At 48.3% G+C, this 20,149-nt stretch overlaps 1 protein-coding gene across 2 annotated transcripts in view; it reads left to right on the top strand.

The window, feature by feature from the left end:
- The first annotated feature begins 8,830 nt into the window (after nucleotides 1–8,830).
- Nucleotides 8,831–20,149, top strand: part of MOK (MOK protein kinase) — a 32,321-nt gene continuing 21,002 nt past the window's right edge. For both annotated transcript variants that reach the window (XM_080808452.1, XM_080808453.1), the window contains exon 1: nucleotides 8,831–8,939. In XM_080808452.1, coding sequence (XP_080664578.1) covers nucleotides 8,878–8,939 — 62 coding nt within the window. In that variant the 5' untranslated portion in view covers nucleotides 8,831–8,877. The remainder of the gene's footprint in view (nucleotides 8,940–20,149) is intronic.

Below are 20,149 nucleotides of genomic sequence, written 5' to 3'. Positions count from 1 at the left end.
TCGCTGATTGTCAAATAAAGGTATAAAACTGCAAAAAAAAAACCAAAAACAAAACTTCTAGAAGGTAATTTAAGGCGTCTTTGGGCCACTTTATCCTCCTCATCTTTTTCATCTCACTGTTGCATTTATATGGATGGTCTGACTTGGGAAAGGAGATAATCTAAGAGACAAGAGGTCCCTCTCATTGTGATTGGAGATACCCAATATTTAAAGATTGATTTGTTTTGAATGTAAGGACACACACATGAGTGGGTGGGGTGGGGAGATGTGAGGGGCAGAGGGAGAGGAAGAGAGAAACTTTAGCGGACTCTCCTGAGTGCAGAGCCTCGCCTGGGGCTGGATCCCACAACCCTGAAATCAGGACCTGAGCCGAAACCACAAATCTGATGCTTAAGCAAGTGCATCACCCAGGCGCCCTGGGGATACTCAGCATAAAGATGGAGATGAATAGAAAAGGATCAGTTGCCCGCTGGTCAATAGTAATAATTTTGTGATTCCCTTGTCAGTAGTGTTCCTCCCACCCTATGTGTCCGGAGGACTATAGGAATGTTAGAGTAAGGCATGTGACCAGGCATTTTCTCTGATTCATTTGTTGAGTGCACAGGGCACAAAGAGAACAAATTGTAGACCTTCCCCTTTAAGGGGTTTAGGGCCTTCCTGGGAGAAGTGCGAAGTGGAACGTGAGCGCTTCCGTAACAGAGGAGCCGGTGCCTACAGAATGAGGGGAAGACATCTGTTTTAAGGCCCACTAGGTGGGTCCCAGAAGATTAGAACCTAAAGCACCACGTGCTCAATAATATACACGGGTGCTTACTAGTTATTTTTTATTGTTTAAAGATTTTATTTATTTTAGAGAGCACACAAGCAGGAGGGGGGGAGAGAGAGAGAATCTGAAGCAAACTCCACGCTAAGTGTAGAGCCCAACGTGGGGCTCAATCCCACGAACCTGAGATCACAAGCTGAGCCAAAACCAAGAGTCGGATGCTTAACTCACTGCATCACCAGGCGTCTCTAATCTGACCTTAATATTGTCTACACACAAGTGTGTGGCCCTCCCTCTCTTTTATAGAAGAAAAGGACCCAACATTAGGGACACGAGGAACATACTGTAAGTCTTCCAGGTGAGGGTTATGTCTTACTGATCTCTGTGTCCGCAGCGCATGGCACCGTGCCTGGTGCGTAGCAGATGCTGAATAAATCTGTGTGCATAAATAGCGTTGGGGAAGGGGGTTCCCAAGACCACCCCTAGTTTCTGTGATTTGCTAGGATGACTCACAGGACTCAGGAACTAGTTTTACTCAGAGCTATGATTTACTACAGTGAGAGGACATACAGCAAGATGAAGAAAGGAAAAAGGGACACATGGCAAAGTCTAGAGAACAGAGAGAGAGAGAGAGGGAGAACACGAGCGGGGAAGGGTGGGGAGAAGCAGACTCCTCACTGAGTTAGGGAGCGCGCCTTGGGGCTCGACCCCAGGACCCTGGGATCCTGACTCTGGCACCCCCTAAGGGACTAGTCTTAAAATAATAATACCCTGTTGCCCGAAGCTTGCCTTGTTTTTGTGGTTGTTTGTTTCTGTCTTGGTGTAATATAATGGCAGGACCAAGGTGACCTTTGAACAACACAGGTTTAACTGTGGGTCCACTTATATATAAAGTGAACATGCCCATGTTACCTGCTCCAAGATCAGAAACCGCACTACCAGTCTCCTGGGAGTCCCCTTGGGTCCGTTCCACTGACACCACCTCCCAAGGGTAACCAGTGTTCTGACTTTCCACGCCAGAAATTTGTCTGTTTGAATATCTTTATTGAGATATAATTTACATACTATAAAGTTCACCCATTTGAAATGTACAATTCAATGATTTTAGGTATTTTTACTGAGTTGTGCAACAGCTATCATGCGAATCTATTACAACGTTTTCATTGTCCCCAGGAGGCATCCGTCCCCATTAACAGTCACTCCCCATTCCTCGCCACCCTTCAACCCAGGAACCCCTAATCTACTCCCTGTGCATATGGATTTGCCTCTTCAGACCATTCCATATAAATAGCTTTTTGTGTCTGGCTTCTCTTATAATGTTTTTAAGGTTCATCCACGATGTAGCTTGTGTCAGGCTGTCCTTCCTTCTATGGCTGCATAATACTTCCCTTTATGGATAGACCATGTTTTGTCGATCGGTTCATTAGCTGGTGGACGTTTGGGTTGCTTCTCCTTCGGCTGCTAGGAACAATGCTTCTGTGAGCATTTGTGTACGGGTTATTGTTTGGACGTAAATGACCATTTCTCTTGAGTATATACTTAGAAGTAGAATTGGTGGGTCACAGAGTAACTCTGTTTAACATTGTAAAAAAATTGCTCAACAGTTTTGCACAGTGGCCGCCCCAATTTTCCACTCCCACCAGCCATGGGCCCGAGTTCCCCCTTCTTCACATCCTCGCCAACACTTGTTAGCTTACTTTTTGATTCTAGCCGTTCTAGTGGGTGTGAAGTGGTATCTTATGTTTTGTTATTTTAAATTTTCTCATAAATTATTTTTATTTCACGGACTGCCATTTGCTTTAAGATGATATTAAACAAAATGCTTAGTTTTTAATTTCATGATCCATTTTCCTTAAAGGAACCATGAGAAAAACATCACATTATCCCTTAAATTGTTTTCAATTGATTATTTCTTTGAAAAAACAATGCAAGTACAAAGTATAACTTTAAAAGAGTATGGATGGTTATATGGTGAAAAGTGGGTCTCCTTTCACCTCCTGTCCCCAGCCGTCTAGGTTTCCTCCCTTGAGGTGACCATGGTTGGCGCTTTCTTATGTTCCTTCCAGTTCCTTCTGTGTGTAGATGAGCATACATGTGTCTGTGGGTTTTAGTTTTTTATTGCTGCTGTAATAAATTGTCACAAAGTCGGTGGCTTAAAAAAACACAAATTTATTATATTAGAGTTCTAGAGGTCAGAAGTCTGAAAGGAGTCTCCCTGGGCTAAAATCAAGTTGTTGGCCGGGCTGCACGCCTTCTGGAGACTCTGGAGGAGAGTCTGCTTCTGGGCCTTTTCCAGCTTCTAGAGGCCACGTGCATTCCTAGACTTAGAGCCCTTCCACATCTTCTAGTGTCTCTCTGACTCTGTCCGCTCCGCCGTCTCCTGCTGCTTGTAAGGACCTTGTCACTACAAGGCCTACCTGCTAAGTTTAGGATCATTTTCTTATTTTAAGGTCAGCTCATTGGCAACCTTAACATTTCCTTCTGGCGTCTTAATTCCCTCTTGCCATGCAGCCTAACATTCACAATTTCCAGGGACATGGACACTGTTGGGGGGGCCATTCTGCTGGATACTATGGGTATACTTTTCTTTCTTTCCTTTTTTTTTTTTTTAAAGACAAATGTTAACGTAGCTGACATGTTGTTCCTTAATTTGTCTTTTTTGTTTAATAATATATCTGCAAAGGTTCTTCCCTGTCAGAAGCTACAGAGCTACCATATTCCTTGTATCTGCTATAAATAGTCTTTTGTACGGCATTTTCGTAGTTGACTTAGCCATTTTTTTATAGTGTTTTCTCAGGTGCTAGAGTTTTATGTGTTTATGTAGTCAAGCAGATCAGTCTTTTCAGGGGGAGTGCTACTGTTGTTATACTTAGAAAATAGTTACCTTTAATGGAAAAAAAAAGTTTTCCTTAGATTAAAACAATACTGGTTACGTTCTGTTTGTATCTTGGGGCTGCTGCAACAAATTGCCACAAGTTTGGGGACTTAATACAACAGAAATGCATTCTCTCCCAGTTCTGGAGGCCAGAAGTCTGAAATCAAGGTGTCAGCAGGACTGTGCTCCCTCAGGCCCTTCCACCCCTGTTCCAGCCTCCAGAGGCTTCTGGCGCTCCACGTCTGTCTTCACGTGGCCTCCTCTTCTATGTGTATGTCTCTCTCCCTTTTTTTATTGTTGTGAAAAGCAATGACATGAGTTCTACCCTCTTAATAAACGTTTAAGTGTATAGTACTGCTAAGTATGCACGTTATTGTACAACAAACCTCCAGAACTTTTTTTTTTACCCGGCATGACTCAAACTCCATACCCGCTGAATCACAATTCCCCAGCCCCTAGCAACCCCCATTCTGCTCTCTCTCTGTGTCTCTTATAAGGACTTGCCATTGGATCACTTAGATAATCCAGAATGTTCTCATTTCAAGATCCTTCACTTAATTATACCTGCAGAGAACTTCCAAATAAGGTAATAGTCACAGGTGCCAGGGGTTAGGATGAGGGCCTATCTTTCTAGGGTACTCTCAGTGCTTTTTATCTCCCTCCTTGGAAGTCCTCTTTGGAAAATAAATTTTTGTGAGCAGCTTAAACAATCGTTTCTTCAGTCTTCACCTGCACGAGTTGCTGAATGTTTCCCAAATGCACAGCGGTCACAGGTCCTTATTTCCTCCTGTGGCAGCCACTACCGCATGATGGCGGTGTGTGGCATTTTGAATGGTAATAACATGGGGAGATGCTGTTCTTCGGGAGAAGCATTTTTTCCAATTTCTACAAATATGTAATTACAAATAGGATTTTCTCATCTCATGTGACCTGAAGCTAAGATATTTGAAAATGTGCACTGAAATCGTTATTTTGAGGAAGATTGAAAGGTAGCAGTGAAGTCAATATGACATATATAGGAGTCCTTACAGGCAAGAACAATACCATACCACGTACTGTCTGAGTAAAAGTGGCTGCTGTGTGTATTAACCCTGTAATGAGCTGTTGGGGGAAGCACTTTGCTCTGTGCCCTGAGCTTCCCTGCAAGTTTCTCGCTGAGTCTGCCAGATGGCAGAGCTTTCCGTCTCTGAGCTGCTTGCCCAAGAAGGGCTGGGCCACTGGCCCTGGGTTCCTCTCCGGTAAAGCACTCGGTTGCATGTACACGTGTCATCTGGGCCCATCATGTCACCACGAGACTTCGGCTCTGACGCAAGACGCTGTGTCTTCCGCCAGTTCTCACGAAACAGGAGCTGGCTAATTTGGTAACTTACAAGTAAGTAAAATCTCAGACAGGGAGAAGTTTGTTCTGAAAAATTAGGCACAGGCTGAATTTTTGTAACTAAAGTCACTGAATATTGAATGACAAGATGATTTTTTTTTGAAGTGAACTCCATGCCCAGCGTGGAGCCCAATGTGGGGCTTGAACTCATGACCCTGATATCAAGACCCGAGCTGAGATCAAGGGTTGTAGGCTCCACCGACCGAGCCAGCCAGGTGCCCCGAAAAGATGACTTTTCTGTGAAATCTTATAAATACAAATTCTCAAAAGTCTCTCATTGCTTCTGTTTTATGACATGATATTTATATATCAGGTATATTAGGGTAATGCTCCCCAGGTGCTGTAATGGATACATAAAACTCCGTGTTTCCAGGGCTTTCACAAGAAAGGTGTTTTTCACGCTCACGTCAAGTCCTATGTGGGTGTTCCCCATCGGGAGTCTTTCCTGGTAGCTTTTCCATCATCTCTATCTGCTAAGGTTTCCCGGGGGCTCATTTCTCTCCTGGCTGGTCAGAGGGGCGTGAGCTTGTGTGGGGCGGGGGGTCACATGGGGGAGGTTTGGTTTTTCCTTTTTTCTGCCAGCTGTCTTGGTGCGCGCTGCGGCCGCCACAGCAACTGCCGTTTCCTCTGCTTTTATTTTGTTATTCTGACTTTTTATTATGGACAGCTTCAAGCATGCCAGTGGTAGAGAAAATAATACAGTGAGCCCTCCTGTGTACCATTACCTAGTTTCTACAGTGATGACATCTTGCCGTTCTTACCCCTGCCACTTTTTCCCCCTGGAGTCTATAGTTTTTATTGTTGCTTTTTAATAAAATGGTGCTGTCATTATGGAAAATATCTAACTTAGGTGAGGAGACACTGGGAACCTTACCCCTCAGAGAGAGCACTAAGTGTATTATCTTAAAGGGAATAATATTCTGTGTCAATTTCTTTTTTCTTTTTTCTTTTTTTTTTTTTTTTGAGAGAGAGATAGAGAGGGAGAGGGCAGGGGGAGGGCAGAGGGAAAGAAATTCTCAAGTAGCTTGACATGGGGCTCCATCCCACGACCCTGAGATCACGACCCAAGCCAAAACCAAGAGTCTGACATTTGATGGACTGAGCCACTCAGGCACCCCTAATCTGGGTCATTCTTTTAAATATATTCAATATATTCCATTATATGGATAAACCATACGTAATTTATCTAGTTCCACATGGGGGGGGCATCAGTTTTTCCCTATTAATATAATGTTGAACTAACATCCTCGTGTCATACCTACTTGAGCAAGTGTTTTTTACAGGATAAGTTCTCTACTTGGAATTGCTGTGTTGGAGGGTATGAATGTCTTACAGATAGAACGGGTATGTCAGATTGCCCTCCAAGTGACTGTCCCTGAGTAGACATTCAGCAGTGGCTAGTGGGAACATACAGGAGCATTTTTTTTTTTAAGATTTTATTTGTTTATTTGACAGACGGAGATCACAAGTAGGCAGAGAGGCAGGCAGAGAGACAGAGGGGGAAGCAGGCTTCCCACTGAGCAGAGAGCCCGATGTGGGGCTCGATCCCAGGACCCTGAGACCATGACCTGAGCTGAAGGCAGAGGCTTAACCCACTGAGCCCAACAGGAGCATTTTAAAGCAAACCTCACACCCCTTATCATTTCACCTGGCAGTACTTCAGTATTTCTTGCGGATAGAGAAATTTTTTCATTTTTATACATATTTCTAAGAAACATTATCACTTCTAAAAAAAAATAATGTCTTTTATCATTGGTTTATTCAAATCAGAACTCACGTGAGCATTACAGATGTGTCCTATCCAAGAGAGGCGTTGGAGGGGGAGGCCTCCTTTGGGGCTGTGCTGTTGTACAAGCCTGCTCTGTGCTCGTGTAGGTCTGGGACCCAGAGGTGATGGGGCTTTTTGTGGTCCAGGTCTGTTTAACAGGTTTCTGATCTGTTTGCTTCCGGTCAGCTCCACACTCATGGTTCTTTCCTAGACACAGTTCGAAAGGCTGCCCTGTTTCTTTTGGGCCTTGCATTCTGTGTCTCGTCCTGATCTCCGGGCCCTCCCTTGAAGCTCCCCAAAACCAGTGCCTGGCCGGGGTGGGGAGTAGCTGCCTTTCTGTGATCTTGGTGCCACGCTGAACCCTTTGTGGGACTGGGAAGTCTCACAGACTGCTTCTGTCAACATATTTTACAATCTTACTCTTCTCTTACTTGGACTGAAGAAACTTTTTCAACCCAGTAAGACTTTTTCCTTTTGGGTCTTTCTCATTCCTTCCATCTCTGCTTGAAAAGTAGCATTTGCGCGCCGAGCTCGTTGTTGTCTGGAACCCTTTTGCCGAGGCAGTCAGTCGTCAACATGCCCCACCTCCCTGGCCCTTCCCACTGCTTTCCAGAGGCCCACAGGCTGGGGAGACACTGCTCCATGCCAGGCAGCGGTCACCACAGGCGGGACTTGGGTCCTCGCCGTGGCGCCCCAGGCTCCCCAGCACCCCAGCCTGCTGTCTGCCACCTGACTGTATTTCTTAGATTTTTTTTGTTCCCGGCATCTTAGCTCAAGATCCTCGTTCCTGCGCCTGTCAGGGTTTGGTCTGAGAAACAGCCACTGCCCTAGGGACTTCAGACAGCATGGCATTTCACGTAGTGAATCAGCGGCTATGAAGCCGTCCTCTGAGCCGGAGTGGCAGTGGTGGCGGTGGCAGCGAAGCCGGCGAAGCTGCTGGCCGCTTTCCCAAAGTCAGGAAATGCAAGAACGCCGGGAGCCGGCCACAGATCAGCTGGGCCTGCCCAGGACCCCGAGGCTGACGTTCAGGGGAAGGTTGGGGAAGGTTCGGAGGCTGCTGGTGCGAGACCACGCCTCCGCAGAGCCCCGGCTCGGGGGCTCCTGCTAGAGAGTTCCAGCCGGCCTCGCCGCTCAGGTCATCTGCTTTCCAGCTCCGACGGGGCGCCGAGCCTCTCCCCGCAGGCGGGCTTCGGGCGGGGAGCTTCCCCGCTGTACCAGGGGGAGCACAGCCCGGGAGGAGACGCTGCTCATTGCCGACACACAACTCAGCTGCCTATTTTTTCTCCCAATGTGTGAAAGTCCTGTTTACTTTTTTCCGAGTTGTATTGAGAGACAGCGGGCACGCGTCGCCGTGTGAGTGTAAGGCGGGCAGCACGACCGTTTGGTTCACACAGGTGGAGAAATGATGACCACGATGCGCTCAGCTACCGCCCATCCTCTCCGGCAGAGACGATGGAAAGGAAAAAGGAAACAAAATTTTCTCCTTGTGATGAGCACTCTCGGGACTCTTCTCTGAACAACTGTCCTGTATGTCATGCGGTGGCTGTTAGCCGAGGTGGCTGTTAGCCGTGGTCGCTCACCTTGGGGCGTGTTCCATCCCCGGTACTTCCTTCTCTTGGACCTGGAAGTTTGGCGCCGTTGACCCTCTTCGGCAGTTCCCCCTGCTGGCAGCTTCCCTTGAGCCGAGGGGAGCCCGAACCTTAGAAACCGTGGAGTAGGGCGCCTGGGCCGCTCAGGTGGTTGGGCGACGGCCTGCAGCTCAGGTCATGATCCCAGAGTCCCGGGATCGAGTCCCGCGGCGGGCTCCCAGCTCCCCGGGGAGTCTGCTTCTCCCTCTGACCTTCTCCCCTCTCAGGCTCTCTCTCACTCGCTCTCTCTCTCGAATAAATAAATAAAGTTTAAAAAAAGGAAGAAACATGGAGTAACAGTGCTCGCGGAGCCGGCGTCGGGCTACCGTCTGGGCGGAAGAGCTGCCGCCCGGGAGTGAGTGGACGGTCCCCCGCGCGCGCAGCGCTTATCCGTGTGGCTGTTTTGTTCCAGGCTATAAAGCAGTTGGCAAGATCGGAGAGGGGACGTTTTCCGAGGTGACGAAGATGCAGAGCCTGAGGGACGGCGGCTACTACGCGTGCAAACAGATGAAGCAGCGCTTCGAGAGGTAGGCGGGCCGGCCGCGGGCGCCGTCTGGTCGGCGGCGGGGGTAGAGCGGGAAGGGCCCCTCTCGTCGCGGGAAACGCGTATTCATGGGACAACGTGTGACACGCCGCCCGCGTCCTCCGGGCAGAGCAGTGGGGCTGACCTGCCGGTTCCGGAACCGCTCGTGTGTGGGATTTTACTCGCTTCCGAGAAGGTGGCGGTCATGACGACGGTCAGGTCCGGGCTTGCTGCCGTGTCCGCGGTCAGCGGCCACCGAACGTGTCATTCTCGCGGCGCGCCTCCCTTCGGGCCGCCGCTGTGCTCCTGGAACGTGCGTGTCGGGCCCTCAGATCCGCACCCTTAGTCCCAGCGCGCGGGAGGCGCTTTGGATGTAACGAGCCGTGCGCCCCTTAGTGTGCGGGAAGCGCTTTCCGGGCGGGGCTGGAAGCGTTCATTCCCGGCGGGGGGGGGGGGGGCGGGGCGGGCGCCGCTGTGGAGAGGGCGCCCCCCCGGAGCAGGCCGGAGGCTCTGGCCCTCAGAGCGTCTCCTCATCCCCTCGGCCTCGCAGCCGCTTCCGGGCGGCACGAGTCGGGCACCGGCCTGACTCGGAAGCTCTGTCAGGATCACGAGGCGGACGCCGGCCTCGCGGCGGCGGGGAAGCTCTCAGCAGGCAGGGGTGAGGCCCGGCCTGCGACGGCCCAGGAATCGGAGTCTCTCAGCGCTGACGGCTGCTTGTACGACACCGCAGGCGCCCGCCACGTGGCCCACAGCCCGCGGCCGCGCTCGTCAGCCTCTTCGCGCCACAGCGGTTCTCAGATCGGAAGGGCGCGCGGGGCCGTCCGTCACGTCAGAGAGCACCGACGACACACGTGTCCCCTCCCTGACCCCCACGGGGCGTCCGCAGCCCCCCTGCCGGCTTGCACACGAGGAGAGGCGCTTAGAGGACCGAAGCAGCCCGAGCGTCGTCGCCGCAGCTCACGAGGCCGGCAGAGCCGTATTTGGATCCGGATCTCACCGGGCCGGGACCGCCCTCCGCCGCCGCGTCTTCGGCCTCGCCTCTGCGCCTCGCTTCTCCCTCCGCGCACGCTCGGGGCTCCTTCTCCCGGCCCCCCCCCCCCCGCGGCGGCAGCTCTACCGGCCCGCGGCGGGCGTTCGCCGAGGGCCTCCCGACGCCGCGAACCGAAGAGCGCTCCTGCCGGGCCGGCGGGGAAGGGGCCTGGAGCCGCAGGACGGGCACGCGCACCCCAGGAGGGGACCGGCCTCCCCGTCAGCTTCCACCGTCGGGGCCAGGGGCGGACGCACCGACAGACGGCAGCGCCTGCGGTCGTGATGTGAAGAGTGGACGGGACAGACGCCGGCAGACGCGAGGCGCCTCCGGGCTGGACCGGCCGTGGGAGGGACGGCGGTGGCGCCGGCCCGCGGCGCGCGCTCAGGGAGGTGGAGGCGTCCGGACCCAGGACGGTTTGCGTCAAAGAAGCAATTCTCTGAGGGGCCGGGAACGCTCAGTTGTAGCCGGAGAACTACGGCCCCGCGGGAGAAGCTGGTCTACGGGACGTGCTTTCCCCGCCGTGCGCAGCGCGGCCTCGCCTCTGCCGGGCCCGACATGCTGCGCGCTGGTCTCCGCGCCGTGAGGTGCCTGAAGGTTAAGCGGGAACGAACAGAGCGGGGGCGGGCGGGCGCGGGCGGGGGCGGGCGGGCGCGTCCTTCCTGAGCGTGTGATCGCCGTCCGAGTTCAGAAACACTAGCGCTCTTTGTCCTCACTGACAAAGTGGTTGATTAGGGGCGCCTGGGTGGCTCAGTCGGTTAGGCCGCTGCCTTTGGCTCGGGTCATGATCCCAGGGTCGTGGGGTCGAGCCCCGCATCCGGCTCCCTGCTCAGTGAGGAGCCTGCTTCTCCCTCTGCCTCTGCCTGCTGCTCTGCCTGCTTGTGCGCTCTCTCTCTCTCTCTCTGACGAATAAATAAATAAATAAATAAAATCTTAAAAGAAAAGTGATTAGAACACCTGTTTTTCTTTTAAAAACTCAGGATAAGTAAAGGTTTTTAATAAATACCGCTGAATCAGAGTTACTTTTTATTTTGTTTTGTTCATTTGTTTAGTTAGTAATCTCTACACCCAACGTGGGGCTTGAACTCAGGACCCCAAGATCGAGAGTCTGATGCTCCACAGACAGAGCCAGCCAGGCATCCCAGTGTTACTTTTTTTTTTTTTAAGTTTGTGTACGTTTAGGGGATTATCAAGGCTTTAGCTTCTGCTGTATAAGTCATAATTTCAGGTATTGGCTTTCCTTGAGAGGAAGTACACTTATTCTGGGCTGGTGGAATTTTGTCGCTGTTTGATGTACAGAGTCAGCGATAGAGTCTTGAGCTGGTTTTGACAGGTATCTGCCAGCCACGTAATCCAAACCTGAGAGCAACTGGGTTTTGGGTTTATTCTTGTGAGTCCTGATTTGCTCTTGATGCATATGTTCACAACTAGTGGAGATTATGACCCAGTACTGTCATTATTTATGTAATCATTGTTCCACTTAGATTATCCCAGCTGTGGCTTTGGAGGCTCTTTCAGGTTGGCTCCTGTGTTCTCTTGATATGCTCCATCCTTTTTCTTTTCCTTTCCTTCTTTAACGCTTTAATTTTTGGCACCGCAAAATTCTCTAGGCTCATCTTGTATTTTTCCTGCCCCTAGAATCATCCATTTCTCTAAGGAGCCCTGGTTCCTTTTACTGGAGAAAGGTATTTAGAAAACAAGATCTTGGCACCAGATGTGCTCATTGCTCCTGGAATGTCGATCCCTCTAGACTCAGCAGACAGAACTAATCTGTACACTAGTCTGTATGCACACACATCTCTCTCTCTCTCTTTCTCTCTCTACCCTCCCATCTATCTTTTCAAATAACCATGAGTCCATACTGATAAATAAATGAGTGAATAAATAAATTGGGATGAGGGGACAATTCTTCCTTTCAGAAAAATTCCAATTAATAAATATAGAAGGACTGACGGAAATAGAAAATCATCATTAGAATAACAGTAATAATTTCTTCAGGGAGGATAAGCTGATGGATACTAAAATTAGTAGGTGATAGGATGCCTGGGTGGCTCAGTGGGTTAAGCGTCTGCCTTCGGCTCAGGTCATGATCCCAGGGTCCTGGGATCAAGTCCTGCATCAGGCTCCCTACACAGCGGGGAGTCTGCTTCTCCCTCTGCCTGCTGCTCCCCCTGCTTGTGCCATCTCTCTCTGACAAATAAATAAATAAAATCTTAAATAAAATAAGTAGATGAAACTTTAACAAGAATAGGATTTCTGCAGAGCCTCAAATGAGTTCCCCCCTAACTATTTATGAATTACTATGGTGGTTTTAACATATGTCCACACATGGTTCCTTCAGGAGATGGGGCTTAATTTCCTGGGCTGCAGGAAATGAATATGGGCTGCACTTGCTTCTAAGGGATAGAAAGTAGGGAGGGAAGGATAGTAACTTTACAGTGAAAAACCTGGAAGATACCACCTTAACTAAATGATAAACATCGTCAGTCATAAGACATATTGATACCACGTACTTTCTGGTATAATGGGTTTGAAAGAGCAAGCATATTACCTCCATGGTGTTCTTTCCTGAAGATCCATAACCTTTAATTATTTAATATTTAATATTTAATTATGAGAATACACCAGACCAGACCAAACTAAGGGGCATTCTATAGAATACTTGCCTGGCACCCCTTACAACTGTCTAAATAGTAAAAAACAAAGATAGGAAGTGTCGTAGACCGGAGGTCTTAATTATAATGAGGTGTCCTGGGTCCTGGAAGAGAAAAAGATCTTCATAGGAAAACTGGGGAAATCCAAATAAAGTGTCTAGTTAATAGAACTGTACCAATGTTAATTTTTTAGTTTTGCTAAATGTTGCATAAGGTGTTAACATTAGGAGCAGCTGGGTTATGGGGATTTTCTGTACCAACTTATTAACTCTTCTGTTAGTCTAAAATGATTTCAAAGTAAAAAAAAGAAATAGCAAAATAAATAAAATTAACCTCTGGTGATCTGGACTCACCCCTATTGCTCCTAAGCTCCCTCCACTAGTAAAGGTATTACTGTTATTTCTGACCTATAGGAAGAAATGACCTTATAGTTTCTAGAAGAAAGTTCTAAAAGAAAGACAACTGCCTTGGCGGTCGTTTCAAGAAAGAGATTGCCAATAATTTGTCGGAAGCTCTAGTGTCACTGATACTTGATCCACAGGTTTAATGGTTTTGTTTTGTTTTGTTTTGTTTTTTAACCATGAAAATAATATTTCTAGCTTCTGGATTCCTGGAGTATCTATCATTATTAAACAGTGTAATCTTATTCACTTGAAGAATAATTTTGGGTTCTTTAAAAATGCATTTCTGCTGATTTATCCTCGCCTAAGTAAATGCTCAAAGTCACCTTGCACAGTTGTGTGGGTGGCATAAGAAATGAGGAGCAGTTACAGGAAGATCACGCTGAGTCACACGGGCAGAATGAGGTTGGTATTTGGAGCTTCTGACTCCCACCTCCTCCAAGTCTTACTTCCAGTCCCTTCCTTTCACTTTTACAAAAATAGAAATTGACAGCGTTTGCAGTAATAGTTGCTAATGTGACGTCCGGGTGAGGTCAGAGAAGCCCGTTCGTTAGTACTGGGTCAGGAAGGCACTTTGAGCTTCTGAGGCTTGTTCTCCTGCAGAGTGGCTCAGAGGCTCAGTCTGGGGACAAGTGACTTACTTGCTGGAGGCCTGCGGTGTGACCCAGTCCTTTGGATACCCTGGTTTCCACCTGTCCTTACCACAAGGGCAACAGTTCATTACAGGTCCCCCCCCCACTTTTACTCTTTTGCTATGATTGTATTTTGTATTCTTCCTGTAGAAATACTGTAAAGAAACAGAATGGGTTTCTTTAAAAAAGAAAAAAACCCGTAGTCCTGATAGTTGTAAGATCTCTCTGGTGTCCTGAAGCAGTAGGACACGCATATGGGCTACTCCTGGTCGGCACAAGGATGAGTTCGGGCTCTGAAGTTATGGGACCTTGGACAGCTCCTGTGTCCATTGCTCTGTGCGTGCCATGCGGAGACACGGAGGCTGTCTCTTGCAAGACCCTGGTGAGTGGTCAGGCTGGTGGGCACTCAGCGCAGCACTTGCCCTGAGATCCACACTCATAGATCAACCTGCCGTGGGCCAGTGCAGGTGACTGGGGTTTCAAGACTTTAGAAAAGTGAAGCAGGCGATAGCAGGAATCATGACAAGGAGGACAATGGTTGTTCGCCACGTGTCTGGGGCTGGCCCCAGTGCCGGCAAATTATGTGCGTAGAGCTCTGAGTCCTCACTGCAGCCCGAGGGGAAAGATGGATGGTGTCATTGCCTTAGGGAAGCCTGGTCGGAGAGCCGAGTACCCTTGCCTGCCCAGGGTCACCGAGCTGGCAAACAGTGGAGCCCAGCGTGGGACCCAGGGAAGGACCAGCACTCTTCGCGGTGCTCTTGACTGCTGCAGACGGTCTGGTCTGGTCTTGACTTGGCACACGGTTTTTCTCCCGTCCCATTACTTCGTGGTCCTCAAATCACTTTTACAGAAATAAATTCTGCTTTGGAAGGTTATAAGTAAAAACAAAGATAAGAAATTAATGAGTCACTTTAAAAGCTCTTTAAAAGAATATAATTATGGAAAATTTCACACTTATGCAAAGTAAACAGAGCAGTATAATGGACCCCAGGTGTCCGGCCACCGGAATCAACACGCCTGTCATGTTCATTTCCTGTGCGTCTCCAGCGGGCCTCTTTCCCACTTGCTTGTCCGCTCACCGTTCTTTTTTTTAAGGCGGAATTTGCATACGTTAAAATGCACATTTCTTTATAATTTTGGCAAATGGCTGCTCTCATGTAATTAAGAGCTAGAACATTTCTGTCACCTATAAGACTCCTTCATGGCAGTTCTCCACCCCCATCCCAGGCAGTCAGTGCTCTGGGTTTTTCCCTTCATCCTCTACTAGAAATTCATACTAAATGGAACCACCGAAAGCAAAAGCACTGACCATGCTCCGGTGACCCGCTCTCCTGGCGCAGCGGGAGGAATCTTGGAGATTCCTCTGCCCTGTTGCGCCCGTAGTTTATACCTGTTTACTACCTAGTAACACACCAGCTGTTTATCCGTTCTCTGGCGATGGACTTTTACTGGTTTGGGTTGGAGGCTGCTGTGAATAAAGCTGCTATTAAAACTCATGCTCAAGCCTCGTTGGGATCTAGGTTTTCATTGTTCTCACGCAGCTCCCTAGAATAGAACCCCTGGAGCCAAGAGTAGGTGTTTCGTGGAAGAAACGGCAGAGCCCTTTTCCAAAGCACGTTTCCTGTCTCCATCCCCACCAACAAAGAAAGAGAGTCACAGCCGCTCTGCACGTCCCCAGCATTTGGCGGTGTTAGTCTTAGATGTTAGCCACCCTGGTGCGTGGTACCTTATTTAATTTAGTTTCCACTGCCCTGGTGACTGGTGATGATGGATACTCACTCGTGTTCTTATCAGCCACTCACGGACCTTCTTTTGTGAAACGTGTGTGAGTATTTCTTAAATGTTTGAAGTAATTCCCCTGTGAAATCACCTGGGCCTAGAAGTTTCCTTTGTGGGGAAGGTTCACCCCCACCACGCAGCATAGTGGGCCATGGCTCCGCGGTGTATCAGGACCATGGAATGTTGAAGAGTCAAGTAGAACCATACCAAGTGATTTTGGATTTTTATAAGGTTTTCAAAGCTTCATTGAGATATAATTTACATACCCTGAAAGTCCACCGCTGTAAGGAAAGCTATGCAGGTGTGCAGCTATCACTGTAATCCCATTTTGGAACACTTCCATCAGGTGAGGAGGCTTTTGATAACAAATTCCGTTTCTTTGGTAAACATAGGGCTACTCTGATTTTCAGTTTTGTGTCGGATTTGGTAATTATGTCTTTCAAGGTGTTCGTCTTTTTAAATTGTCAAATGTATTGGCATACAGTTCATAATACTCCCTTTTGTCCTTTTTTAAAAAAAGGTTCGGGGCACCTGGGTGGCTCAGTGGGTTAAAGCCTCTGCCTTCGGCTCAGATCATGATCCCAGGGTCCTGGGATCAAGCCCTGAATCGGGCTCTCTGCTCAGCAGGGAGCCTGCTTCTCCCTCTCTCTCTGCCTGTCTCTCTGCCTACTTGTGATCTCTGTCTGTCCAATAAATAAATAAAATCTTTAAAAAAAAAACGTTGTTTTTAAAAAAAAAAAGATTTGGGGGGCCTGGGTGGCTCAGTGAGTTAAAGCCTCTGCCTTTGGCTCAGGTCATGATCCCAGGGTTCTGGGATTGTGCCCCACATCGGGCTCTCTGCTCAGCAGGGAGCCTGCTTCCTCCTCCCTCTCTTTCTGCTTCTCTGCCTACTTGTAATCTCTGTCTGTCAAATAAATAAATAAAATCTTTAAAAAACAAAAAAGGTTTTATGTATTTATTTGAGAGAGAGGGAGAGGGAGAAACAGATTCCCTGCTGAGCAGGGAGCCCAATGCAGGGCTGGATCTCGGAACTCTGAGATCATGACCCAAACTGAAGGGAGATGCTTAACGAACTGAGCCACCCCGGCGCCCCCCCCCCTTATCTTTTTAATATCTAACTCTAGTGATGGTCCCTGTCATTCCTGGTATCATTTGGTGGTGGTAGTGTTTTATATAATTTTTTTCCTCCGTTGGTCTTGGTAGAGGTTTATCAGTTTTATTAATCTTTTCAAAGAACCAGCTTCGGTTTGTTCATTTTCTCTATTATTTGTCTATTTTCTTCTTCTTCCTCTTTTTTTTAAGATTTATTTATTTATTTTTAGAGAGAAAGAGCAGGGTGTGGGTGGGGTAGAAGAGGGGGAGAGAGAGTCCAAAGCAGTCTTCCTGCTAAGTGCAGAGTCTAATGCAAGGCTTGCTCTCATGACCCTGAGATCACGACCTGAGCGAAAAGCAGGGGTCGGTTGCTCAACCGGCTGAGCCACCAGGCGTCCTTATTCGTCTGTTTTCTGTGCCATCAATTTCTCCTCTTTAGTGTTGCTTTTCTTCTACTTTGGAGTAATTTACTCTTCTTAGTCTACCTTAAGGTGAAAACAGAATTTATTTTTAACCATTTCTTCCTAACATAAGCACTTAAAGCCACAAATACACGTCTAAGCCCCGTTTTCCTGCATTCTGTGCATCTTGATATGTTGTGTTTTCTTATTGCTTTGTTTAAAATGTTTTCTAATTCTCCTTGTGAGTTGTCTTTCCCCGTGGTTTATTTACAAGAGTGTTGCTTAATTTGCAGATGTTTGGGGCTCTTCTAGCTCGCTTACTGTCATAAGCTGTTGTGGTCAGAGAACGTGTTCTGTAAGTCTTTGTGTTTGGAAGTTTACTGAGACTTACCTTTGGGTCCAGCGTATTCGTCGGAGTAAAGAGCACGTTGTACTTAGGTGTTAAATGTGGGTTCGATGTAAGGTTGGTTAGGTCAAGGTGGTCAGCAGTGCTGTTAGGATCTTGTGCATCTTTGCCGACCTTCTCAGTGATGTAGAGGGGTCCCAAAGCTTCCAGCTCCTTCTGCTTTCCACCGTCAGTCTTTACTGCTTGTGTACTGAAGCCGTCCTATTCAGCACATCGTCTGTCTTTTCGGTGTACTGCCCCATCATTATGAAGTCATTATAGCTAGTGATAACCTTTATTTTGAAATCTGGTCTAATATTAATATAACTGCTTCTTCTTCCCCTTCAGCTAAAGGACTCTCTTCTTACACATTGGATTGGTTAGATAAACCGGGGCGCCTGGGTGGCTCAGTCTGTTAAGCGTCCCACTCTTGGTTTTGGCTCAGGTCATGCTCTAGGTCCAGAGATTGAGCCCCGTGGTATCAGACCCTCTGCTCGGGGGGATTCTGCTCCCCCTTTCCCTCACTTCTCCACCCCTCATGTATATTCTCTCTCTTTCTCTCTAAAATAAATCTTAAAAAAAAAAAACTTCTGATAAAGTGAAATGTTGAAATTGCATAATTAATATTTTTTATTTTTTAGACTTTGACCTGGTAATTAGAATTTTTTCCAGTTGTAGAAAAAAAAATCCATTTGTGGCACCTATCATTGGTTCTTTTTGGAACAGAGGCTGCCTGTACTCCTCTGTGTTCAATCCCATGATTGTTTCTGTGTCCAGTAGGACAGTGAAAACAAACAAACAAAACCCTGAATGTCACCTGACCGCAAGATTCAAAGCAACTCCAAGGCAGAGAAAAATAGTTAACTCCAGGGGCCCCTGGGTGACTCAGTCGTTGGGCATCTGCCTTCGGCTTGGGTCACGGTCCCAGGGTCCTGGGATCGAGCCCCGCATCGGGCTCCCTGCTCGATGGGAGGTCTGCTTCTCCCTCTCCTTCTCTCTGCCTGCCACCCCCCCTGCTCGTGTGCTTTCTATCTCTGTCAAATAAATAAATGAAATCTTTAAAAAACAAATAGTTAACTCCAGTTTTTTAGATTTTTTTTCATGATTTTTAAAAGAGAGAACAGAGTTGATTTATATTTTCTGAAAATAAAAATCTTTTTATTTGAACAAAGACTAGTGGTGCTCAGAGGAAATTGCCTTTCTAAATCTATTAGTTCATTATTTCTAAGTGCAGTGTCTGTAGAGGCAGGAAAGAGTTATGTCACAATAAGCAGAGTATGTTTTGGGGTATGATAGCCAGTTTTCATATCAAAGATGAGAAGAGTGGATGGTTGTCTCAGTGACTAGGCTGTTTAACTATCCAGTTCTTTCATTTTTTTTTAAGATTTTATTTATTTAGGGGCACCTGGGTGGCTCAGTGGGTTAAGCCTCTGCCTTCGGCTCAGGTCATGATCTCAGGGTCCTGGGATCAAGCCCCACATCAGGCTCTCTGGGGAGCCTGCTTTCCTCTCTCTCTCTGCCTGCCTCTCTGCCTACTTGTGATCTCTGTCTGTCAAATGAATAAATAAAATCTTTAAAAAGATTTTATTTATTCATTTGACAGAGAGACAGCACAAGGAGGGGAAGAAGAAGCAGGCTCCCTGCTAAGCATGTCGGGGGAGCTGGTTCTGCAGGCCAGGGTGCTGGTGAGGAGTGTGGTGGGGTAGGTCCTAAAGCTGATGTAATGAATGGAGAATGTCAGGATCCGGGCTCAGCACACACCAGAATGGCCGTGCATGATGCTTCTTAGAATAGGGAAAGCCTCATATTCTGGGTGGTCAATGGCTGTTCCGAGCCTCCTGACTGCTGTCCGCTCCCACCTCCAGCCTCCACCTGGCCCTTGGCTCGGTGGTCCCCAGACCTCTCCTCTCTCCAGAACTCGAAGGTTCGTGCCTGGGTTGAACAGGGGCCCCCTCCGTGGGACCTAGCTCCAGCACTATGGGCTGCGTCTTTCCTGGCGGGTTGCCGACCATGGTGCCCAAGTGCCTAACATTTCGCACGACGTCCTGGGCATGAGGGAGGCAGTTGGGAAAAGTAAATGGCAAAGGGGTCTAAAACTTGGGGTCGGAAATAGCCTCGCACTCAGATTGTTCAGGCTGCCTCTTACAGGCCAGGCTCCTGTTTGCCGGCTAGCACCAAAGACTGGAAACCTTCACACTGACCTCGGACAGTCATCATACACTCTCGATACAACTGCTCTTTCAAGAACCAATCCAAAGGCTGAGCTTTACACTGCGTGTCACAAGTTGGTGGAACAGAGTGTTGCCGTTCAAAGAAAGAAGACAATTCCCACAGTCTCTTTCCCGGCCTGGGAGATGGAAGTCTCTGGGGGATCGAGTCATTTGACTGGGGGTGACCAGGGCCCCGCCCATGGGGAGGCGTGTCTCTTGTAAGGGGTCTCTGGAAGGGGGTGACAGCCAGTCTCAGCCCCTCCACTTCCGTCACACTCACATGGGCATGACTTTGGATGTGAACAGGGCGTGGGGCCGCAGGGTGTGGGGCCGAGCAGCCTTTGTAGGAAGAGCCGGCAGTAAGGCGCCACTGCGGGAGACCAGGGAGACCACCAGCTGAACTACGCTGCGAACACGCACAGCGCTCACCAATCAAGCAGGAAGGCTGGTCTGTTCATGGAAATCTGAACCGGGTACATCAGACGGTGCTCGGGTTGCTCAGCTGGGTGGTTCCTAGAAACTGATTAATAGGAAATTTTAATATCTATTTCTATGTTTATTAATTTTTAAAAGATTTTATTTATTTGATAGAGAGACAAGTGGAGGGGGAGACACAAGCAGGGGAGTGGCAGA

The sequence above is a fragment of the Martes martes genome (genome assembly GCF_963455335.1).
Source record: "Martes martes genome assembly, chromosome: 7".
Classification (NCBI taxonomy): Eukaryota; Metazoa; Chordata; class Mammalia; order Carnivora; family Mustelidae; genus Martes; species Martes martes.
This window is presented reverse-complemented; position numbering and strand designations above follow the sequence as displayed.